The sequence below is a fragment of the Cetorhinus maximus genome, chromosome 13, assembly GCF_964194155.1.
Source record: "Cetorhinus maximus chromosome 13, sCetMax3.hap1.1, whole genome shotgun sequence".
Classification (NCBI taxonomy): Eukaryota; Metazoa; Chordata; class Chondrichthyes; order Lamniformes; family Cetorhinidae; genus Cetorhinus; species Cetorhinus maximus.
In genome coordinates, this window is record NC_135891.1 from 62,970,987 (window position 1) to 62,997,278 (window position 26,292).

General features: G+C 42.2%; 1 protein-coding gene across 6 annotated transcripts in view; it reads right to left on the minus strand.

Annotated features, from left to right (window-relative positions):
- Positions 1-8,085: 8,085 nt before the first annotated feature.
- LOC144688640 (engulfment and cell motility protein 2) overlaps positions 8,086-26,292 on the minus strand; it is a 218,015-nt gene continuing 199,808 nt past the window's right edge. For all 6 annotated transcript variants that reach the window (XM_078555443.1, XM_078555444.1, XM_078555445.1 and 3 more), the window contains 3 exons: positions 24,641-24,723; positions 22,274-22,351; positions 8,086-11,418 (listed from right to left, as the gene is read on the minus strand). In XM_078555443.1, the coding sequence (XP_078411569.1) occupies positions 11,218-11,418; positions 22,274-22,351; positions 24,641-24,723 (362 nt within the window). In that variant the 3' untranslated portion in view covers positions 8,086-11,217. The remainder of the gene's footprint in view (positions 11,419-22,273; positions 22,352-24,640; positions 24,724-26,292) is intronic.

The window sequence follows — 26,292 nt, forward strand, 5'->3', positions numbered from 1 at the left end:
GTTTTTCCAGGTATTTTTGTTTTTGTTTTGGATTTCCAGCATCCGCAGTTTTTTGCTTTTATTTCAGTATAGCACCTCCATCTTGTGCTGTCCATTCCTGATCCACACAGATCAACATTATACAACCTTCATGGTGGGACTTCCGGCCATCCTTCATTTAGAGCACTCAGACAGGTTGTTAAAACAATTCCTACCCCTTTGACCAAGCTTTTGATCATCTGACCTATTAGTTCCTTATGTGGCTCAGTGTCATGCTTTGTTTTATAAATCTCCTGTGAAGTGCATTTGGGCATTTTATTACATTAAATGTGCTATATAAACATAAGTTGTTGTTGTTGCTGGGATCCAGTGTGTTCCTATAGAATCAGTTCACCTCAAGGTTAAATGTGACACCAAGCATAACATATTGAATTTGCTATCTATGTTGCTCATACCTATTTGGGCATCACCATTCTATGACATACAGGCAGGCTGGCAGCCACACACCTCTGCCACTAGATAAAGCTTCAGAGGGTGCATATCTCCATACCTCTATGCTCTGGTGGAAAATTTCTCTCCATTTTCCACCCCTCCATCCTCTAAGGCATTGAATTCCCATCTGGTAGTCCTCCTGTACCCTTCCACAGTTTACTATTCTTTACTGGCACATATTTTACTGGTAGAATGTGCTAGGCTATTTGACAGTTAGAACCATCACAAGTAAGCTCAATGCTGTGCACACTCGATTTTCACACAAGTGTCTTAAATGTACCTTGTCAAGTGGGTTCTTAACTTTTATCATAAACTGACAATGCCTGAGATAAGCACCAAGACCTTATAGATAGCTGAATACTACTAAAATCCTCAAATACAGTGGAGGTTAAATGTATTACTTAATAAATACTTTCCCAGTCACCCTTGACTCATTAAACTTTTCCAGTGAGTAATTTCCTAGGTATTCTACTAGTTGAATCCCTACATCTTATTAAAAACCTTGCAACTCTGCACACTTGCTATTTGCACCACTTGACCATCTAGCGTCATCCTATCATTACACTTTTTGTGCTAGGTTTTTCTCACAATGAATTCTTTTGCCTAAATTTATAATGCTTTCTTTCTCTATAAACCTTACATAGTGTAGTTTTACCCTTAACCATAGCTGTCTCTGCAGCATTTCATCTGCAGAACCCAGTTACCCAGCACCTATGAACAACTGAATAATCTATTAGACCTGGAGCACAATTTTCATCTCTTCACGGAGGTGGGAATCAGCTCACAAAATGCAGGACGCAACTTTTTTTTAAACTGGAAAAACAATTTTCCTGTGCCTTCCTGACCCCATGCAGGCCTTTTTAGCGGGTTGGGAAGGCCTTAGGTGCAATATACAAGTGCAACTCTTCCGAGATCAGTGTTCCCATTGTAAGGACTGCAGGAAATTGTATTTCCTCCCTCACGTTTTTTAAAATTTGCTGGCTTGGATTTTTTAAACTCTAAAAAATATGCACCTCTTTGAAGAGTTTGTAGCCATTGTGGGATGTCTGCTTAGGAGTTGGGAACATTCGGAAAGGCAAATAAAATGTTTTGACACCTTCAAATGTCATTATTAGATGCTGCATTGTAATGTAGATGTCTTTTTAACACAGTGATTCATCAAAGGGCTCTGTTCTGCAAAGTTAGGTTAACCATTACATTAACCACCAATGTGTATTGTAGTACTTTTATCATTGGAGAAAGTGCCATAATGCATACAGAAATGTGTTGGTAAACCCTCCTTGCCGTATTTGATATTTGAATTTAAAATGTACAGTCAGCTCACTTTGAAAAAAATCATTCCCCTGCTCTTGAAAGGTAATATAAATCCCTCCATTGATTGACAGGCAATCTGCTTTGACATGGAAAGGACACCTGCTTTCAATTTCAGACTCTTGGAGTTGGAAGGTAATGTTTTGATACTTGTGGCTGTTATGAATGCTTGGCTGAGTTTTAAAAGCTCTTAGAGTAGTCAGCCTAGTCTGCAGACACAGCTGTCCAAGGGAATGGCAATGTAATAACATACTTTGCCTTTGATGTGGTTTTTCATTACGTGGTTTCCACATCTTAATGGTCACCTAAGGGAGATTTTGTTTTGGAGAGTTTATTTTTGCAGTATCAATGACATATTTTTGAATGGGAATTTTATTAGTAATGTCACAGGTTTAATATTTTTATTCCTGCATTTAAAATAATTCCATTTGCTTTTGCATAGCTCCTGACGACTGTACATAATGGATACCTATGAAGGGTAGGTGAAGAATGGGAATCTGAGGGGGGCATTGAGGTGGTATGGGCAATCTGACAGACCATGGAGGTGGCATTGGTAGTCTGGGGGGCATGGGGCATCATGGAGGATCTGAGGGGACATGGGGGGTGGGGGTGCTCTGTCAAGACTTGGTGGAGCTGCAATAAAAAAACACAGCAGAGTGCTTAACTATGTTGTCAGATCAGTAGAGTATACATCAGGTGATGCTATGCTGAAACTGGACTGTTCTTTGCCCAAACGTTTTATGAGATATAAGGGAAGGGTAAAGAAACTAAAACTTATCATGCTTGAAAAGAAAGAAGTGCATTAATATTAAGCAATATAAATCTGGAACACTACTTTAAGTTAAGCCATGACAACAAGACGAGGGACGCAGAGTCATAATGGTAAAGAACAAATCTGGGACTGACAAAGAGATACTTCCCAAGAGTGATGGACACAAATCTATTTCCAGGTTACTGTCACATTTTTGGGTTTTTATGCTAGATATGTCTATTTTCCTCTTTTAACTTCAGCAACCACTTGTGTCAATAGACTTTATATTCCCTTATTATTTGGAGCATGCCTTTTTCTGCGCAATATTCAGGTAATAGTGAGAACAAGGGATCGTGAAAGAGACCACTTTATTCTGTAAACTGTGCACTAGAAAATACCATATTTTACGACAAGTCATCCCGCTTTGAAAAGTGGATTGAGTATACACTTTTAGCAAAGTGAAACTCTGGGTCTGAACCAAAAAATAGTTTCATTAAAATAGAAGTGATTGAATTATGTAGCAGATAACTAAATTATGTACTCTACTATAATCTTCAATACATAAAACAAGAAAAACACACTTTTTTTGGAAAAATTAGAACAGAGCAGGGGTGCCAATTTTAACAGTAACCCAGCTGATGGAAATTGAGGTGAGTAGTTAAAATGTCCTGGATAATTTATCCACTGGAAAGCTGCTCAGATACCACCAGAGTGGCTCTTTAAACAGGTAGATAAGTGTCCAATGATGTCATCGGGCCCAACTGCCATTTTAACACGGGTTTGAACAAGGAAATTGCTGTAACTTTTACGCCAGGCTGAGGAGACTCGGGAGATTCAAGGGAGATGGAAGCCTCAAACACTGGTAAGATTTTAGTCTCTGTTACGGGGCCAAGAGGAGAAATGCTGTTCAAGGCCTCACAAGGAAAGTTGTGACCTCCCGTGCCTCAGGCACCCTTCCTCCCTCCTGCAAGACCACTCCAGAGTTCTGTTCCTCATACCTACTTTCATATTGACAGCTGGAACATAAGAAATAGGATCCATAGCCCATACGACCCTTTGAGCTTGGTCCACCATTCAGAACAATAATGGCTGTTCTTCAGCCTCAATTCCACTTTGCCCATATCCATCAAATAACTGAGAAGCCAAATATCTGTACACCTCAGTCTTAAATATATTCAAGGATGGAGCATCCACAACCCTCTGGCATAGAGAATTCCAAAAATTCACAACCCTTGGAGTGAAGAAATTTCTCCTCATCTCAGTCATAAATGATCATCCCCTTGTCCTAAGACTGTGCCTCCATATTCTAGATTCCCAGCCATGGGAAACAACTTCTCAGAATCTACCCTGTCAAGCTCCTTCAGATGGTATGCACCCAATTTACTCAGCCTCTCATAGTAGGGAGACCCCACACATCCTAGGAACTGATCTAGTGAACACCCGGCAGGAAATGGAATGGCGACATGTTAATGAGGGCTTGGGAGTTACAATAACCTGGGTCTCAAATTCTCTTACAACAAGGCATTTTGCCTTGAAAGCCACCCCAGGGTTGAAATTGAACCCACAGAATTTTCGTAACGTCAGAAGCACTCCATACCCTTCGCCAAAAATGGCGGCGGAGCCCAGAATCCAAAAGTGCCACACACCCCCAAACCCACCACCCACCATTTTCATCCAGAAGGTTTGGTGAGGGTGGGCATTGTCACATATTCACAGTTCAGAGGCAGCAGCACATTCAGAAGTGTAGCTGCCTTCAAACAGAAGCAAATTTTCATAACCAGGATTTCCGAAACACAGCTTGTGGGCTTTAGGCATTTGAGAAAAAGGCCTAAATCTACAGGCGTTCTTTGGAGAGGTCCAGGTATCCCTTTGGATTTGCATAAAAAGTGGATATGATCTGTGGAACTGTCAAGCTCTAAAGTCATTTAAATCTCCGGCTCTTTAAATTTTGAAAAAAAAAATTTGGAAAAAAATGTACTTGCAATTTCAGTAGATGGTTGTTGACATAAGCCTGAAAGTTGGAAATCATGCTGCTTCACTGCTTCCACAACTTATCATTATCACAGTGGCAGGGGGGGGGGGGGAGGGGGCTGCAAGTTCACTGTTTGATTGACAGTGCTAAGTGGTCATAAAAAGATTAGCCTTCTTTGATGTGGGGCTACGAATACAAATATTTATCTTTATAAGGGATTAAGTTCCACCAGAGCTAGTCAGCCCCTGACCTAGTAACAGACTTAGTCGAAACATGGACAAAAGAGCTAAACTCCAGAGGCAAAGTGAGAGTGACTGCCCTTGACATCAAGGCAGCATTTGACCAAGCAAAAATGGAGTCATTGGGAATCAGGGGGAAAACTCTCCACTGGTTGGAGTCATACCTAGCACAGTGCAAGATGGTTGTGGTTGTTGGAAGTGAATCATCTCAGCCCCAGGACATCACTGCAGGAGTTCCTCAGGGTAGTGTCCTCATCCCAACCATCTTGAGCTGCTTCATCAACGACCTTCCCTCCATAAGGTCAGAAATGGGGATGTTGGCTGATAATTGCACAATACTCAGCACCATTTGTGACTCCGAGTCACAAGCAGTCCGAGCCCATATGTGGCAAGACCTGGACAATATCCATGCTTGGGCTGATAAGTAACATTCATACCACAGAAGTGCTGGGCAATGACCATCTCCAACAAGATAGAAACCAACCATCTCCCCTTGACGTTCAATGGCATTACCATCACTGAATCCTCCACTATCAACATCCTGGGGATTATCATTGGCAAGAAATTGAACTGGACTAGCCGTATAAATAGTGTGGCTACAAGAGCTGGTTAGAGGCTGGGAATTCTGCAGAGAATAACTCACCTCCTGACTCCCAAAGCCTGTCCACCATCTACAAAGGAACAATTCAGGAGTGTGATGGAATACTCTCCACTTGCCTGGATGAATGCAGCTCCAACAACATTCAAGAAGCTCAGTGCCATCCAGGACAAGGCAGCCCGCTTGATTGGCACCCCATCCACCACCTTCAACATTCACTCCCTCCAGCAATGACACACAGGGGCAGCAGTGTGTTACCATCTACAAGATGCACTATAGCGATTAACCAAGGCTCCTTCAACAGCACCTTCCAAACCCGTGGCCTCAACCATCTAGAGGGACAAGAGCAGCAGATAGATGGGAACACCACCATCTGCAGGAGCCCTCCAAGTCATTCACCATCCTGACTTGGAAATCGATCACCATTCCTTCACCGTGGCTGGGTCAAAATCCTGGAACTCCCTCCCTAACCACACTGTGGGTGTACCTACACCACATGGACTGCAGCAGTTCAAGAAGGCAGCTCACCACCACCTTCTCAAGGACAATTACGGTTGGACAATAAATGCTGGCCTAGCCAGCAAAGCCCACATCTTGTGAAAGAGTAAAAAAAAGTGTTTGAAGGGATTTAAATGTATCGAATGGGCTTTTATCAATGGATAGTGAACTGTAATAGATACTTGGAACTTTATTTTATTTCATTTCACCATGGATCCTGGCATTTGCCCATGGTGGATGTGTTGGCATGAAGGGTGTAAGGCCAAAGAGTGATGAGTGGGGTGGGGCAGGGTCACGGGTTGGCTTGAGTTGGCACTAATTTGACTATAAAGGGCCATAGTGAGTGTGTAGAGGGGCATTGGTTAGCATGGAGGTTATGAGGGGCCATGAGTGTGGGTAGAGTGGCATAGGTTGGCATAGAGGGCATGAGATGGCATGGGTGGGGCATGGGAGTGTGTAGAGGGTGAGGGAGTATGAGGGGTGAGAGCTGTTTTTTGTTTTACCGCTTTTTTTTTCAACCAGGGTGAAGTCACAGAGCACCGAGGCAGGCCTTTTAAACAGCCCATCTCTGCACACAGTAGCCCTTGTGGCTGCCTCTGAACTCTTTCTAGGGATGGCAGGCACAACTCCAGTTAGCACCTGTCCCTCCCGCCTTCCCTACTGTGCAGGGCACTTTCTCCCAAGTCGGGCTTGAAGAGTTGGGAATTTTCAGGAGCAAAAATTCAGCCTCATTTTCTGTAACTTCGATCCGACCTTGCTTGCTTGCTGGAGTTACAGGAAACCTTCAGCTGTTGATTGCAAAATCTATGCTCGCTGTCAACTGCTTTGCTCAGGCAAGCGTACCCACAGAAATATGATCTAAATCCCTTTGATATTACACAGAAATAGACAACATTAAATGTCTGCATCTCTCATAATTACATTAGATCCACACATCCATCAATAATAATTGGGTAACCAATCTTTGATGAGGACGAATAAGCTCATGATCAAATATAATCACCCCAACAATTCAAACTATTAATAACCCTTTGCAGCCAGCCTGTCTGGACCCTGAGCTGATAACAGTTTTTGTTGACAAGCACTCTGTAGCCTTACATGCTGCTTCATTACAAAATAAATCTAACACAGGTAAAAAAAAAATCCACCTCCGTCAGTCAGGGCACTGAACCTTTTAAGAGTCATTCAAGAACCGATTGGACACAATGATTACATTGTAAGCTATGTGGATGGGCTGAGCTGACCTTCTCATGTTATCTTGTATCACAAACCTACACACAGCAGACTATGAATGCACTGTATAAATTGAAGGGAGACTTTATCTGTATCTGCACTTACACAAAATATACCCCAAACCAATTTACACAGGACAGCCTTGATCCAAATTTACAGCACAGGATATATAAACATCTCTAAAACAATAATAACCTATATTTAAATAGCAATCCTTGTGTCTTCTGAATGCTTCCCAAGGAATTTGGAGCAGGGGCACGGGGTAGAATAGACCAAATGCACATTGAAGAAATGGGATTTTGGTTGGTAAATTGAAGCGAGGAATGTAGTTTTGGGAGGGAATTGCAGAAGGCACCAGTACACTGGCTAAATGAGCTGCCTAGAGTAGCAATGCTGGGAAGGATTAACCCAAAGTCAGAATTGGAAGGCGAGGCACAGATGTGGGGAAAAAAAAATCATTTGACCAAAAGTTGGAGTGAGGCTGCGGAGAGATCTGAAGAGTGAGAATCATGAAGCCAATTTGTTGGGGCATTGGCAGTCACCGGAGCTGGCTGTGATGGACTTTGTACAGGCGAGGACTTGAGTCACAGGGGTTAAATTGGTTTAAGTTAATGAAGGGTTGAAGGGACGGAAGCCAATAAAGTGTTTAAACTAATGTCCTGGGTTAGATTTTAATGGCAAGGGGGATGGAAGGGGCCTAGGCAAACAGAATGTTAGGGGCCTAAGTGATAAATGATCCCGAGGTCGATTAACATGTTTCTAATGAATGTGGCCAGAGCAGATTGTCTACCATACTAAAGGAATGGCCCACTGTTCACCTTTTTCCAAGGTGACATTGGACATCAGGCCAATCCTTTTCAGCTGTAAAGAACGATTATGCAAAATAGTCAGTAAGAACTGATGAAACTTTCACATTTGCTAATAAGCTCTTGCAGTCATATCACAACTTCACTAGTGCAAAGACTGCGGGGTTATTTAATTATCCCAGTTTTTGGAGAAAAATGAAGACTCATTACAGCAAGATTGTTCTGTTTATTGTGTAAATGTTACTATTTCATTTTTAAAAATCTTATCAGCCATTATAACACTGACCAATTAACAGTACAATAGACAAATATTCTCCCAAATGACATTAAAAATAGCTTCACACATAAATCACAGTAGGGATCACTCATCTGGAATTGTTATAATGGAAGGATCAAAATAAATTGTTAAATATTTTTGATGCCAATAAATTTAGAGTTTAAAAACTCTGGGAGCCTTTTGACTTCACACTTCTGGGGCAGAGTAAAGTTTAATTTGAAAAATAATGTGCACCGACACCATTTTTGGAAGGATCTTTACAGAGGGTTCTTCAGGCTTCCCACCTGATCAGTAGGGATTTTGGGTGATCTGCGCAAATGTCCCTACTCACTCAAAAGTGATCGCAGCCAACCCATAATGGATTAGCAATAGTGGTACTACACCTTCCAGACATTAAGGCTTAAGGAAAGTAGCAACATTGGAAGAGTGAACTTATTTTCAAAATATTGGACTGTCTCTTTAAAAGGCTAGTAGTAGGAACAACTTGTACTTAAGTTCACAATAATGGCCAGACAGTTGGATAACTGTAATTAATTCTTGTACTTATCCTAAAGCTACGCCAGGGTAAAGCATACATTTCTTGGATGGTTTCGGACGGGTGAGGCATAGAGAGCATCATTTTGACCCATCCAACGCATATTTCATTGAGACACAAACATTTCACTGTTTTCCAAATTGAATAACTCTTGCACTGGATTTCTAGCAATTTTCTTCTTTCCAGAATTTGCAGTTTTTCCTTTCATCTCTTTTCCTTTTACAATATTGATTATGTTTCTCAGAAGATTACATCTTGCAGATTGTCATTCATCCATAGGAGGTTATTACCCTTATTTACTGTACTGGGATCAATTGTTTTAAAATCTAATGCATAGTTATTTCGGGAGCAAGAATAAACCAGTCAGTATGCGTTATGTACATCCAATGAGCCTCTGAGGGAACAATGGAACCTAATTAAAATTCAATCTTTTTTATAGTTCAGTTACTTAAAAGGCACAATTTCCTGTATTTGTTTACATGGAAGTCTCTTCCTAGTGTGTAATTTAAATGTTCTTGGATAGGGTTGCAGTTTCTGATTTAGTTTGACGGCCTACATTTCCTCCTATCCCGCTGACCTATAATCTACTCCTCAACTGGGTAACATTAATTAATACATCAGTGCAGCATCTCTTAAGTGTTAAGTATAAAAGTTGTATTCTGAAGCTTCTGACTCAGTCCCAAACTATCCAAACTTTGTAAATATAAAACATGTTTCTCAATAAAATGCTTCATATGTCAATTGTAAACTGCCATGAGAAAGTGCAATCTTAACTTCCATCAGTAAAGACTGTAAACTTGAAGCACCATGTTCTCATAGTGAGAAAGCCATAGACGAGAAGCTATGGTCCTAGGTGAAGTTGTATGCACTGCTGCCAATACTTAATAGTTCATTGTGTTTTCCCTTTGAAGAGTCAATTATCGCCACACCAAGTAAAAAATATACGAGGCAACAGTACAAAGTTTTGACATGGATGCAAGTTGTGCCATTTGTTCCAGACAATTTAACTTCTGCCATGCCATAATAAAACAGCGTGAATGTAGTCACTTAAGTTAAATCTGTGTGTTAAGTCAGTGCTTCAGCAAAGAGACTATTTTTTGGTCACTCTTTAAAACACGGGTTTGCTACTGAGAGGATGATAACCCCACATGCTGACAATATTACCTTAGATTAATAATATTTATGGATACAAATGAAGCTCTATAATTTATAACTATGCATTATTAACGGATAGCTTAGATACAGCAATATTGGAGCATTCTCATTACATGGCTCAAAAGCAGAGTAGGGTTTCATTGACAAAATGACCCACTGATTTCCATATTTTATAATCTAGTTGATTTAAGTACCTGTATAAATCAGTGTCCTCACCTACGCTATTCAAGTACCCTTTGAATTCAGTGTCTGTAATCTAGTCCATTCATGTACCTGTTCAGTGTCCTTATCAAGACCAATTGAGTACTTTCAATTCAAGGTCTATAATCCAAGCCATCCTGGTACCTATTCAGTTAAATGCCCATGACAAGATCTTAAATAAAGAAGGTGCAAAGGTGGAAAACAGTGAGGATACTAAGCATCTTTGCCAGAGCTCCAATGTGCTTAAAGGGGCGTGGATCAATCATAGTCTACCAGCACTATCCCAATATGTACACCTGAACATCGCTAGTAAACTAGCGATATCATAAATCACAAAAGGACGAAAGCAAAGCTCAAGCAGTTTATGAATGGCACTGGATTGCAGTAGTGGTATTTATAAAACAGGTTAATGACCACCTGTGGCCCACCTCCTCCTCATCTGCAGAGCTGCATCTCCAGGTGACTAGGCACCTCACTTCATAACCTGCAAGCTCTGGGATGGTGTTGGAGCAGACATTCAGGGGAGCAGGATAAACTGTGATTAAAGAAGAGAATAAGGTTGGTAGGTTGCCCTCAATCGTGTCACTGCTCAAAATTAGAGCTTTCAAAAAAAAAGTAGGAATTATTCCTGGGTGACAGCCATGAAGACACTCCCAAGTATCAGAAACTGAAGGAAAATCTCCTTATATATATTTTCTGTGACATTCACATATAGTATATACAGATAGGTTATACAAACACAATCCATTGTCCCACATTGGAACAATGGGATTGAATAATATTTGATTGAATATTGTTTGCATACAGTGAAAAAACCTCCATAAGCAGGCTGGCCTACTAGAACACTAATAAATTATTAACCATCATACAAACTTCACTGTACCAAATCACATTATCCACCAAATTCTTAAAACCTGTCTAAAATATTAAATACAGAATTATTTCTAAAGGGCCCAAGGTCTGCCCGAGAACCTCCCCAGAACACAGCACGTCGGCCCTTTGCGCATTGCAACTCTGCCTTTCCACTACTTACAGCACTTTACTCAATGGAGGCATGTTTCTTCAACAGCTGGTTGAGCAGAGTGTTATCTTTGCTCACTGGATGTTGCTGTGTTTTTTTTAATCTTTAAATTGTTTTTTGTGCTTGCAAAGTGTTGGTCATCATGCTGCTCAGCCATAATGATACACAAAGTCATAGCTGCTGGGTTCTTTGGGAATGGGAGGAGGTGTCTCGGGGATCTGGATGTTCTCCAGGTCCAACAGGCGCAGTTTCATTTCCATACTCAGCAGAGTATCCAGGTCATTCTTGGTCAGATCACTGGTCATCTCTTTTCCCAGCAAGGCGTTTAGTCCATCAGTCCAGATGCAGTACTGCAGGGAACACAAATGACATGTTAAGGAATTCAGAAAGCTTGAGCCAAGAGGAAAACTGTTTTGAGACAGTGATCCCCTTCCTGCCAATAGATTGCATACAGTTTGTGATATCATGGTCTCTTCCCAAGGATTCATGTGTGGGCAAAGATATCGGGAAAGAAGCTCTGAAAATCTTCCCCCCGCACCCCTCCAAATCTCTTTTCATTAGCCCTCCCCCACCACAAAACAAGCAGAACTTTCAGGATAATAACCCAACATTCCCAATTGAGGAATGTGGGCAAAAAAAGCCTTGGTTGGCTGGATGGCTCTGATTGGTGCCAACAGCATGGGGTTCGATTCCCATTCCGGCTGGGTGGATTCAGGGACTTCCTCCTTACCCTAACCATAGTGGAGCTAATGGCACTGTGGGTTGGACCCACCTTCAGACAGAGAACTCCAGAAGAAGTAGGGGTGTCCTGGCAATTTTTTATCCCTCAACCAACATCACTAAAACAGATTATGTCATTTCCTCAGGGCTGTTCATGGGGTCTTGCTTTTGGCAAACTGGCTATCAAATTTCCTATGTTAAACCAGTGACTCCACTTCAAAAGTACATAGTATTAAGTGCTTTGTGGCATACAGAGATCATAAAAGGCAGTATATAAATATAAGACTTTATCTTTCATTATGATATACATTTTTCACCTTGAGAGGTTACACAGAAGACATTAAAAATGAAGAGAATCAGGATTCTCACTATTTATTTTTCTAAATGAGTCTGAATTTGCAGTTGGTTTATAAGATTTTACTAATGGGAACCTGCAGTGGGAGCCTCATCCATCAGCCATACATATGTGGAAATAATGGGTGTCCTGCCTAAGAGTTCGATCCATTAATTTTTAAGGGAGGGAAGATCATGGACAGCAAGGCCACAGCACCCCAATGTGTGGGGCCATTGAGCAAAGTTCCCCACCTGTAGGATGCTTTCATACAACAAACCTTACAGTCAACAACAGAGGACTTCTCCACACCATTCTGATCTCTTCTTCAAAAACTTGAGTGTTCCTCCCGGGTGGGGAGGAACGTTGGGGTGCAACGTCTTACCACATCAGAGAACTTATTTAGCTTCAATAGCCTCTCTGCAGATTCAGTGCCCTTCATGATGCTTCCCTGGGCAGATCCCTGGGGACACCACTAGTCACATCTTGCCAATTAGAGTACATATCCCTTATCTCTATTCTGTCTCTTACCTTCCAACCAATTCACTGCTTATGCCCCCCCAATTCCACATGCTCTTGTTTTTGTAAACAGTCTTACATGGAACATTATTGAATGCCTTCCATAGACACTCTCTTTCCTACCATGTTAGCTTTCTCCTTAAAAATGCAAACATGATGGTTAGACATGACTTAGCTTTTCAAATCTATGCTGGCTCTCTACGACACGTTCATGTTTTAATTGCTCAGTTACTCGAGGCCAGATTTGGGAACCTGACACCCAGATGAATTACAGGTTCCAAATGTGAGTCTGAACTGCTTTGCCCTTGCAACGCTATTCTTCAACGCAAATGCCCTAACTGGGCAGCAAGAGGTGAGCTTGGCGCCCAATCAGTTGCATCAAGTGCCACCAGTAGATGGGAGCTACCTGCCTGGCACCAGTGGCAAAGGCAGGCAGCAGCCATGTTGGGGGCTGCCTTGCCAATTTAAAAAAAATATTCATTCATGGGATGTTGGCTTTGCTCACTGGGTCAGCATTTATTGTCCATCTCTAGTTGTCCTTGAGAAGGTGATGGTGAGCTGCCTTCTTGAACCGCTGCAGTCCCTGTGGTGTAGGTACACCTGCAGTGCTGTTAGGGAGGGAGTTCCAGGATTTTGACCCAGCAACAGTGAAGGAATGGTGATATATTTCTAAGTCAGGATGGTGAGTGACTTGGAGGGAAACTTACAGGTGATGGTGTTCCCATCTATCTGCTGCCTTTCTCTTTCTAGATGGTAGTGGTTGTGGGTTTGGAAGGTGCTGTACAAGAAGCCTTGGTAAATTCCTGCAGTGCATCTTGTAGATGGTATACACTACTGCTACTGTGCATCGGTGATCGAGGGAGTGAATGTATTTGGCTGTGGTGCCAATCAAGCAGGCTACTTTGTCCTGGACAGTGTCAAGCTTCTTGAGTGTTGTGGGAGCTGTAGGTAAGTGGGGAGTATTCCATCACACTCCTGACTTATGCCTTGGAATCAGGTGGTGAGTTACTCATCGCAGGATTCCTAGCCTCTTACCTGTTCTTGTAGCCACAGTATTTATATGACTAGTCCAGTTCAATTTTTGGTCAATAGTAACCCCCAGAATGTTGACAATGGGGGATTCAGTGATGGTAACGCCATTGAATGTCAAGGGGCGATAGTTAGATTCTCTGTTGTTGGAGATGATCATTGCCTGATACTTGTGCGGCGCAAATGTTACTTGCCACTTGTCAGCCCAAGCTTGGATATTGTCCAGGCCTTGCTGCATTTGGACATGGACTGCTTCAGTATCTGAGGAGTCACGAATAGTGCTGAACATTGTGCAATCATCAGCGAACATCATCACTTCTGACATTATGATGGAAGGAAGGTCATTGATGAAGCAGCTGAAGATGGTTGGGCCCAAGGATACTACACTGAGGAACTCCTGCAGTGATGTCCTGGAGCTGAGATGACTGGCCTCCACCAACCACAACCATATTCCTTTGTACTAGGTATGACTCCAACCAGTGGAGAGTTTTCCAATGTGGGTCTGCTGAGTCTGTCCTGTTGGAAGGACAGGGCATACCCAAGGATGGTGATGGTGGTGTCTGGGGACATTATCTGTAAGATATGATTCCGTGAGGATGGCTATGTCAGGCTGTTGCTTGCCTAGTGTGTGCGACAGCTCTCCCAATTTTGGCACTAGCCCCCAGATGTTAGTAAGGAGGACTTTGCAGGGTTGGCAGGGCTGCGTTTGCCGCTGTCGATTCCGGTGCCCAAGTTGATGATGTGTGGTCCGTCCGGTTTCATTCCTTTTTTGAGGCTTTGTAGCGGTTTGAGACAACTGAGTGGCTTGCTAGACCATTTCAGAGGGCATTTAAGAGTCAACCACATTGCTGTGGGTCTAGAGATAAGGACAGCAGATTTCCTTCCCTAAAAAACATTAGGGAACCAGATGGGTTTTTACAACAATCCACAATGGTTTCATGGTCATCATTAGACTTTTAATTCCAGATTTTTATTGAATTCAAATTAAGCGGGCAACTCCTCAGGGGTCCAGCAGCGTCGACGGGGATGAAAGTAGTCATTTCGATGAAGTTACAGGGCTCAAACTGGCACTAGTTAGCCCATCAAAATTAAGTTCAAATTAACTTTCCGATGTCTTTGCTAAGAGCTCAACAGTAGGGCACTAATGTACAGCAGACTGTTCGAGTTCGCCGAAGTAAAGGTTAAAAACAGCATTCTCCACTAGATAGGCCCCTTAAGGTCCTTAAAGAGCTTAGTAGGCTATTAATCGGTGGCAAGTGAGCTTCTAGTTCCCTCTCTGTAGCCCTTTGAAATTTCTAATATGTCCCAGAATTGTCAGGATTCTGGGACTACCTGCAGAACTGCGATTTTGAAAGAGTGTCCGCACTGTGTCCCAACCCCACAGGCATTTGAAAATTCAGCCGTCTGTTCCTAATAATAGATTCTAATAACTTCGCCACAATGGGTGTTAAACTAGTAAACCCATAATTTCCTAGTTTATCCTATTTAAAGGTCAAAGAGGTAATGCTATTGGCCATTTTCCAATCCAAGGGGACAATTCCTGAATTGAGAGAGTTTTTTTCTCCCTCATATTCCCTATTTGTAGCTCTTACAGTTTTCATTGTCTCTGTTTGCTGTTCTTTATGTCTCTTCCTGTCTGCAGAATCTCTACTGCTTTTTGTCTTCACATAAGCCTTTTTGTTTAGTTTTATACTATCCCTTACTTCCATTATTGATCAATTTGTTTAATTATACAAGGAGAACTCTTGCCCTTTATGGGTATTTAGGTCTTGTATTCTACCAACTACTTTGAACACCTCCAATGCACAACTGTACTTGTATCTGTTAATAGCTTCACCAGTTCAACCACTGTCAACTTTTGCTTCATCCCTCCAAAGTCTACACCATTAGATTATTAACTAATTCAGGCTCATTAGTTACCTCTAAAACAGCCTGTTCTCTTGTTGATTCAAGAACATTTTGTTTTGTCTCAAATACGTTCAAAAAGTTCACTACATTTGGAACTTGAGCTGTGTGAAAATTGAAGTCTCCCCTTATTAGCTCTCTGGTTTTGCAACAAACTTCTATTAATATTTATGAATTCCATTACTTTATCACTATCAGGTCTGCAGACAACTTCCAAATTCTTGCACACTTTTTCCTTTGTATGCATTTGGTCTATCATGCTTGTGCTAGGTCTCAAAGAGCTAACAATTGGTTGCACCCCTCACCTCTTTCCCCACAGCTCTGAAAGAATTTCCTTTTTAAATACAGATCCATTTTCCTTTCCAAAGTTACTACTGGATTTCCTTCAATAAACTTTTCAGGCAATGCAATTCCAGATCAGAACTTCCTGAATAAAAATTTCTCCTAGTCTTCCCTGACTTTACTTGACAGTTACCTGTCCTCTGGTCACCAATCCTCCTGCCAGTGGAAACAGTTTCTCCCTACCTATTCTATCAAAACTCAAAATGATTTTGAAATAATTTAAAATTTTCCCTTAACCTTTCTTCACAGCTTCTCTAGTCTCTCCAGGTAACTGAAGTCTCTCATCCTTGGTACGATTCTAATAATTCTGCTCTTCACCCTCTCCTAGGCCTTGATGTCTTTTCTAAAGTGTGATGCCCAGAATTGGACACAATCAGTGATTTATAAAATATATAACTTCCTTGTTTTTATGCTCTATGCCTTCTGAGAGTACATGGTCAGTGAGATTTGTTATATATTTAGTGGTGTTGTTAACTGCAAAGTGGTTTGGCAATGCAATGAAGGATGCCACTCAATGCCTCTATTTACAAAGCCAATGATCTGGTATGTTTTTGTGAAAGAACAACTTTATTAGCCTTTTCTGCCAGCTTCAAAGATTGTATATGTGAACCCCAAGCCCCTCTGTTCCTGTCTCCTCTCTCTTCAGGTGTCATGCCCGAAGACCATGGGCTTCCATGTTAATCTTGTTCTGGAGGCATGGATCATCTTCATTGGTGGTACATTCATCCAGTTTGCGAGGCTCTTTAGAAAGGTTGTCCTTTTTCTACCTCAATCTCTTTTACCATCAATCCTTCCCATCAGCATCAAACTTTCTAAATCATGATTTCTTATTATGCGCCCAAGAAATTCCAACAGTATCTTTCTGATCTTGGTCAGCAGAGATCTTTTAGTCTCCGAATTTACTAGCACTTCTCCATTGGTAGTGTGACTTGTCCAAGATATCTTCATTATTCACCTTAAGACTCCGAGACTTTCTGCAATATTGAGCATTCTGCATTGACATAAGCTCTCCTTTTTTTGCCATATTCTACTCTGTATGCTCTTTGGGAGTTCCGCCCTTTTTCTTTCAACCGATGTTGCTGTAGCCTCTTTAAAATTATACCATTTAATTTATATTGCCTTGAATTTTTTCTACCAAATTACGCTTCTTTGCATTAAATTACATCTGCCATGTGTCTACCCACTTCACCAGTTGGTCAATGTCCTCCTGAAGTCTGATGCTAATCCCCCTCACTATTTACTACATTTTCAAGCTTTGTGACAGCTACAAGCCTTGAAAATATGCCCCCTATGTAAATGCAAGTTTTTCTTTTCTCTCTCAAAGTTTTGCCTTCCCAACTCAACTTTTTCATGCACAAATCTAGCTCACTATAAACTGCAGGGGTTTGATTTAAACAGATGGTGGGACGAAAATAAACAGTAATTGTTGACAATTATCATACTTAGCATTTAACTGTCCCATAATCACCTTGGCAATCGTCCAACTTTCACAATTTTTGTCATTCTGTCTTCCAAACTCCTAATCACATCCTTATCATTCTTCACATTTCACTGTTTCTTACACACAGTCACTGCTTTCTGTCTCTTCATCCCATCAAGGTGGGAAGGATAAAGCAGAATAGGCAAATCTCAAATGCTAATGCCTACTTGTACAAAGCAGCAGTTAATGGGTTTAATAGCTCATGAAAAGGAGTGTTGAAAAGCATTAATTTTTTATGGAAAAGGTGGGTGAGTGTGAGGTGAGCCACTTTGTACCGATAAATGATGAAGCAGAGTATGTTTTAAATAGTAAGAAACTAGTAACTGTAGAAGAGCAGTGAGATTTTGGGTTCATGTACAAAGATCAGTAAAAACTAACAGCTTTTCATAAGGAACACTTAAAAAGACTAATAAATGTCGCTCCAAATCTTGTGATCACAGTCAGAACCCCTGTTTCCGATTTTTCTGGCCAATCTTCTGGTGGAGGATCCGGCAAAATTCACTCAGCTCAGGAAACCTCAAAGGGAGAAGTGGAGAGAATCTGCGCAGAAACCAAGCCCCTTTTCATGGCACCAGCTATTGTATTCTGGTAAGAGTTTAGATATTCCAAAGCTTCTCAGTGTGTTAGTGAATGAGTGATTGGATGAATGTTTAGATGTTTTAGTGGGCAGTGTGGGTAAGGGGATAGGATGGCAGGTGGGTATGGTGCTGAGGTCAGGTCAGAGGGTGTCGGGGCAGCAGGGGGTTAGGAGGGAGACTAGTCAGGTCGGGTTGGGGGGTGTCAGGGGGTCAGGGAGAGAGTCAGGTGGTGGGGGGTAGTCAGATCAGGATGGGGGAGTTGGTAGTTGGGGGGGGTTGAGGGGAATCAATTCTATAGTTACCCAGGAGTTAGGATAGGACTTTTCTGTCTAACATTCACTGGGTAAGCAAGTTGGAACTGTCCGAAGTCTCTGACTTTAACTCAGAGTTGGAGACTTTATTGGAGGATGCCGGGGAGCAAGGGAATTGCCCATCGGAAGTTCGAACTTTCCATGCAACTCCCATGGAGTCAGTGTGTCAGGACTTTCCGAGGGGTCCTGAAGCACATCTTGGGGGGCATATCCAGTCTCCAATGATCCAGAGACTGCAAGAGCTGGGCCAATGTTGACTTTTTTCTCAAGGGGACTGTAATAATTAAAGGTGGAAACTCTGGTTAGACCACAATTTGAGTACTACGCTCAGTTCCAGGCACTGCTTCTCAAGAGGAATTCACCAGAATTATACCGGGGCTAAGAAGATTAAATTGTGAGTGCAGGTCGCAGAGATTAACTTGTATTCCCTCGAGTCTAGAAGATTAAACATAAAAAATCTACAATACAGAAGGGGGTCATTTGGCCCATTCTGTCTGTCAGCCGACAAAGAACCATCCTGCCTAATGCCACTGTCCAGTTCTCGTCCTTAGTCCTGTAGGTTACAGCACTTCAATTGCATATCAAAGTATTTTTAAAACAATTTTCTACTGCCATTTAGGGCAACAAATTCCAGCCCCCACCATCACCCTGTAAGTGGTAAAAATACCTCCTCAACATCTCTCTAATATTTCTGCCAGTTACTTTACAAGTATCCCATATGGTTATTGACTTCTCTGCTTTGGGGATAGGTCCTTCCTATCCACTCTATTCTCGGCCTTTCATAATTTTATACACTTAAATTAAATCTCCCTTGGCCTCCTCTTTTCCAAAGGAAACAACCACAGTCTATCGAATCTTTCCTCGTCTAAAATTCTCAGTTCCTGAAAACGTCCATGTTAAATCTCCTCTGTACTCTCTCTCTAGGGCAATCACATCCTTCCTGTAATGTGGTGACCAGAACTGTACACAGTACTTCAGTGGTCCAACTAGTATGAATACGGTTCTAGCATAACCCCCTTACTTTTATATTTTTAGTTAATCAAGGAAAGTATCTTGTCTGCCTTCTTAACACCTTATCTACCTGTCCTGATGCCTTCAGGGAACAGTGGACATGTTCCTCTACACTTCTCAGAATCCTATCGTTTATTGTGCATTCTCTCACCTTGTTTGCCCTACCCACATGGATTATTTTACACATCACCGGATTGAATTCCATTTGCCATTGTTCCGCCCACCTGACCAGTCCATTAATATCTTCCTGTAGTCTACAGCTTTCTTCCTCACTATTAAACACACGACCAATTTTTGTATTACCCCCAATTTCTTAATCAAGTCCCTACATTTAAGTCTAATTCATTGATATATACCACAAAAAGCAAGGGATCTGTTACTGAAATCTGTGGAACCCCACTGGAAGCAGCCTTCCATTCACAGAAACACCTGTTGACTGTTATCCTTTGTTTTCTGCCACTGAGCAAAATTTTGGATCCAACTTGTGACTTGCCCTTGAAACCCATGAGTTCTTCATTTTCTTACCAACCCGTCATGTGGGACCTTGTCGAAAGCCTTGCTAAAACCTACATAGATGACATCAAACACACTAGCATCCTGGTTACCTCCTCAAAGACTTCAATCAAGCTGGTCAGATATGACGTTCCCTTAACAAATCCATGCAGACTATTCTTGCTTAATAAATGCCTTTTCAAGTAATGATTTATAATGTTCCTCAGAGTTTTTCCCAACAATTTGCACACCACTAAGGTTAGGTTGACTGGTCCAAAGTTAGTCAGCCTAGGCCTTCCTCTCTTTTTAAACAACAATACAATATTAGCAGTCCTTCAGTCCTCTGGAACCATGCCTGTAGCCAGAGAGGACTAGAAAATGATCAGAGCCTCTACTATTTCCTCCCTTGCTTCTCTTAACAGCCTGGGATACATTTAACCTGGGCCCAAGATAAAATCAAAATACTGCGGATACTGGAAATCTAGAATAAAAACAAAAATACCTGGAAAAACTCAGCAGGTCTGACAGCATCCCTAACAGCACTGCAGGTGTACCTACACCACAGGGACTCGGGGGGGGGGGGGGGGGGGGGGGGGGGGGGGGGGGGAAGGGACTGAAATAGGCTAAAAGGTGGAGATGAAACAATAATTTATAATATATTTGTAAAAAAATTATAAATTGTTTCATCACCTTTTAGCCCATTTTGATCCCTTCCCCCCCACCCCACCCCGACTAGGGCCATCTGCCACTAGCTTGTCCTGTTTGCTACCCTTAAAGTCCCCATTAGCACATCCTTTACATAATATCACCACTGTCAACACCCCTTTGTCCTTTTGTCTATGACATCTTTGGCAGTCTCTTCTTGGCCTCCACCTATCACTGGCCCCCTATCGAGCTCTACCTGTCCCATCCTCCTCTACTAGCATATATTTCATCTAATTTCTATATGTCTTAGTTCTGATGAAGGGTCATAAGGACTCGAAACGTCAACTGTAACCCTCTCCGCAGATGCTGTCAGATCTGCTGAGTTTTTCCAGGTATTTTTGTTTTTGTTTAATCTGGGCCTGGTGATTTATCCACTTTCAAAGATGTCAAACACCTTAATATTTCCTGTCTATGTTTATCCCATTCAATACTTCACACTACTCAACTAAAATCATTCCCCTCTTTTCTGAAGACAGTCACAAAGAGCTGAATTTTATGCAAAATATGCCTGCCTCCGCTTGGCTGAGCTGCCATGCAGCCATTTAATAGCTGTCCAGGGTCTCGATGGGACCTGATCAGCAGGGCAGGACGGGGTTGGGGTGGGGGGGGGGGGGCGGATCTTTACAGGGGGTGGGGGAGGACCTGCAGGAGGCATTTCCCTCAGCCATGCAACACGGCTGCCAGGCGATGTCAGATCTCCCCCACCGTGGGTACAATCTCAGTGGCAGCGTAAGGAGGTCATTAATTAGAAGCTTCGATTGGCCCAAGGGCGAGCAGGCCACCCAACGCCTCCCCGGCCATGGGTAAAATACCTATGGGGCCAGGTGGTCATTGGGGTGGTGTTGTCGCCATGGCACCCAACTTTTACACTTCCCCGTAAGCCAACCTGTCCTTGGGGTTAAAACTCCAGCCAGAGTATTTAGGACCCGTGCCCATCTCTTCTGCCTCCACAAACAGGTTACTATTTTGATCTCTAAATCAGCTTTACTCCTTCCTTAGTTATCCACTTGTACCTTATGTGTTTAGAAAACATCTTTGGCTTTACATTGATTCTTTATTTTCTATACTCTGTGAGACTTCCTGCAACATTGAGCATTTTGCATTAACATGAACTTCCGTTTATTTGCCTTATCCTACTCTGCATGCTCTTTGGGAGTCCCACCCTTTTTCTTTCAGGGAACTTATTTGTTCTGAATCCACTTTCTCCTCCTTGAATACCTCTCACTGCTCTGACACTGATTTCCCTTCAATAATAAAACAGAAAATGGTGGAAATTCTCAGCTGATCTGGCAGCATCTGTGGAGAGGAACAATGTTAATGTTTTAGGTCGATGACCCTTCTGATCACGGTCTAGCAACCTCTGCTAGATGTGCAGACGTGTGGACATTAGGCAAGGACAGGGTCAGGCTTCATTGTGATAACCACGTGGTGGGCCTGTGACACCCAGCACCAAACTCACAACCAGTGACTACCAAGGCAAGGTCCTAGACAGCAACTAGACTGTGCAGCTGTATGACAGCATCTTCAGGAGAGGAACGTGTGATGTGATGGTAGAAAACTGGGAATATAAAAGGACGTTATACAGCATATGCAAAGAACAAACTTGTGCAGCAAATCAGCACAAGGGAATGTGGGAAACACATCAACAGGACTAGCCTTCCAAATATTACTCTCTATCTAACATGGTGGATAACATGTTCATTGTGATCATCTGGTCAATAGTGGGATTTGCTTCTTGAGCACCGTCTCTGTCAAACCTTGCATCAAACAATGATCATTTACCTCGTATTTGTTTGGGGCAATGAAGTTCAGGGCCTCATCAGGGTCATGAAGGATGGAGAAGGCCAGTTCTTGAACTTCCTGTAATAACAGAAAGAAAATGTTAAACAAAAAGTACAGAAATGAAGTGGTTTCTCAATATAAACTCTGTATTTGATATCCTTAGATGCTCACATAGAAAAAACTGAAATCCATAGTTTGACCTAAGATGCATTTTTCACAGAATAATCAAGGACACCCATCCCAATTGCAATATCATGCTTAAACAAATGATGGTCCTGACTGCACTGCATGCAGAATACAAGGCTGAGATTGTTATGCCAGGCAGGTTCATGAGTTATTTAAATATAGTCTCACACTGGGGGAGAGGTCGTGTGGTGCTGTAGTAGCGTCCCTACCTCTGGGCCAGAAGCTCCACGTTTGAGTCCCACTTCGGGACTTGATGGCCAAGGAAGATGTGTTCATAATGTGTCCAAACAGGTTGATTACCAGCCTGTAAATCCTTCTAATACATCTGATAGCAGGCAATAAGAGCGGGAGAGTTCCTGGTCAGCTATTCTGCAGCAGACAACAGCAAACCACTGCAATACTTTGCTTAGCATAATCATGGGCCGATCCAATGGAAGTTTATGGTCGCTAACACCCACTTAGGGCATGGTACCTGGAAGGGGAGGTCACACTGGGACCCATGAAATTGTCTATTTTATACACTGTGACAGAAGTAAAGCCAGGTCTTGCTACAAACTGTAAAATCTCTATTATATTTTTTATATGAAATTTATACAGGCTAATATATTACGAGTTTAATACATAAACACACACGTACATTATAGATACACACAATACATAATTTTCATATATATGTAGGTTTTTAAAAAATTCTTTCATGGGATGTGGGCATTGCTGGCTAGGCCAGCATTTTTATTGTCCATTCTTAATTGCCCTCGAGAAGGTGGTGGTGAGCCGCCATCTTGAACTGCTGCAGTCCATGTGGTGTAAGTACACCCACAGTGCGGTCATGTATAATGTGTATGGAAAATGAAACAGACATCTGAGGTCTTGGTTTACAATGGATTGAAGCTATGACAACAATGCTCAGTTGCAATGTGTAAAGCAAATCAGGTGTTGAGATCAATATTGAGCTGAAATAATGTGGTTACCCCGCCAATCATTGATGCAACTGCATTTGAAATGCGATATATAGTTTTGGTCGCCATGGTACAGAAAGGATATTGCAGCTATTGAATATACAGAAGAAAGTAACCAGAATGATTGAGGGGATGTAGGGATTGAATTCTGAGGAACGATTACATAAACTGGGCAAGTTCTCGCTGGAAAAGGAGGTCGGGAGGTAATATAATTATTGTTTTAGGATTCTAAAGGGACCAAATGATGCAGATCACGATGAGCTGTTTCATTTTGTCCAGAACAGTAGAACCAGAGGCCACAACCTTTGCTTGAAGGGAGGTAAATTGAAAACTAATCTGTGGAAATAATATTACAGTGAATGAGTGGTAAATCCATGGATCAAGGCTTCAGAGGGAGACAGTGGAAACAGTTAGTATTGTTTCATTCAAAGGCAAATGAGATGAGATATGAAGGAAAGAAGGGAAAAAAGCAAGGCTTGCACTTATATTGTACCTTTCATGGCGTCAGGGCATCCCAAGGCACTTTACAGTCAATGAAATACATTTTGAAGTGTGGTCACTGTTGTAATGTAGGAATGCAGCAACCAATTTGTGCACAGCAAGCTCCCACAAACAGCAATGTGATGGATGACCAGATAATTTGTTTTTGTAATGTTGATTGAGCTATAAAAATTGGCCAGGACCTAGGGATAACTCTGCTGCTTTTCTTCGAAATAGGGTTGTGGGAACTTTTACGTCCACCTTAGAAAGCAGACAGGGTCTTGGTTTAACGTATCATCCATGAGACAGCTCCTCCGACAGTGAAGCACTTCAACAGCACTGAATTGGAATGCCAGCCTAAATTTTGCGCTCAAGTCTCTGGACTGGGACCTGAAACACAACCTTATAATTCAGAGGTGAAAGTGCTACCCACTGAGCCAGAGCTGACACAGATTTTGTTCAGAAAACAACAATTCAGGATGCAGTATGACTAATTTGAAAAATGACTCATGGTAGCATGCTTGGAAAGAACAGTTGACTTTCCCAAAAGCTCTTCACCACTTGGGTTTTCTTTGCTACATGACTGAATCTGTTGTGGACTAATTGATAGAGATTGATTTTTATCATTAGTCAAAAGCTCATAAGGTTATTAGACTGGTCAGATGAACCTTGATCTTTCTTCATCCAATAATTGATACGTTCCTAAATATATCACACACACAAACACATACTCCAGCTGTACCTTATTTTGTTTTAGGGCGCTCTTTTCTCTCATGTGGGGACAATCTTTCCCAGTTACCACGGCCTTGATATCCGCAACAGGAACTAAAGGAAAAGAGAAGCACACTAATAAACATCACCGCCAAGAATGTAACAGTGTCTGAAGACCAAAATGTATTGTGGTGTACTAGTAACCAAAGTGTGCAGAAGTGAATTAGTGATCAGAGTATAATGTTAGCATACTGGTAAATAGCAGAATGCAGTGTAATTGTTACAAATTTCAGGTTTGCTCCATCTTCAGCCACTTCATCAATGGCCTTCCTTCCATCATAAGGTGGGGTTGATCGCTGATGGTTGCACAATGTTCAGCACCATTTGTGACTCCTCAGATACTGAAGCAGTCCACGTCTAAATGCAGCAAGACCTGCACAATATCTAGGCTTGGGCTGACAAGTGGCAAGTAGCATTTGCGCCACACAAGTGCCGGGCAATGATCATCTCGAACTAGAGGGAATCTAACCATATCCCCTTAACATTCAACGCCATTACCATCGCTGAATCTCCCACTATCAACTTCCTGAAGGTTACCATTGACCAGAAACTGAACTGGACTAGCCACATAAATTCTGTGGCTACAAGAGCAGGTCAGAGGCTAGGAATCATGCAGTGAGTAGCTCATCTCCTGACTCCCCAAGGCCTGTCCACCATCTACAAGGCACAAGTCAGGAGTGTGATGGAATACTCCCCACTTTCCTGGATGAGTGCAGCTCCAACAACATTCAAGAAGCTTGACACCATCCAGGACAAAGCAACCTGCTTGATTGGCACCACATCCACAAACATTCACTCCCTCCACCTGCGAAAAACAGTAGCAGCAGTGTGTACCATCTACAAGATGCACTGCAGAAACTCACCAAGGCTTCTTAGGCAGCACCTTCCAAACCCACGACCACTACCATCTAGAAGGACAAGGGCAGTAGATACATGGGAACACCACCACCTGGATGTTCTCCTCCAAGCCATTCACCATCCTGACTTGGAAATATTTTACCGTTCTGTCACTGTCGCTGGGTCAAAGTCCTGCAGCACTCTCCCTAACAGCTCTGTGGATGTACCTACATCACATAGACTGCAGCGGTTCAAGAGGGCAGCTCATTATCGCCTTCTCAAGGGCAATTAGGGATGGGCAATTAATGCTGGCCTAGTCAGCGACGCCCACATCCCAAAAATGAATTTAAAAAAGATACTCGTGTTCTACACCATTGGTCTTTCTTGTAGTCAGATCTTGTACACTCTAAATCAGGAGTTAATCCTTACTGACTGTAGTCATACGATGGCATGGTCATCTCTATTACTAAGGAAGGAGTCATGTCTTGCATAGGTCTCTCTTCAAACTTGTCATATTGCATTGTAGTGACCAGCAGAGTGTAATGTTCCATATTAGTACCAACAAAGTGTAATGTAATGTGCTGGTAGCTGTACAGTAACATATAGTAGTGACCAGCACAACGTAATATTGGCCAGGATTTTTAGGATGGTGGGGTTTCCCTTCCTGCCTACTGGATGCCCTGCAGACATTTAACGCACCAACGAGTGTTAATTGGCTGGAGGCGGGACTTCTACCACTCACTTGGGAGGAAGTCCTGTCTCAGAGAGCTGCTGGCCAATCTGAAA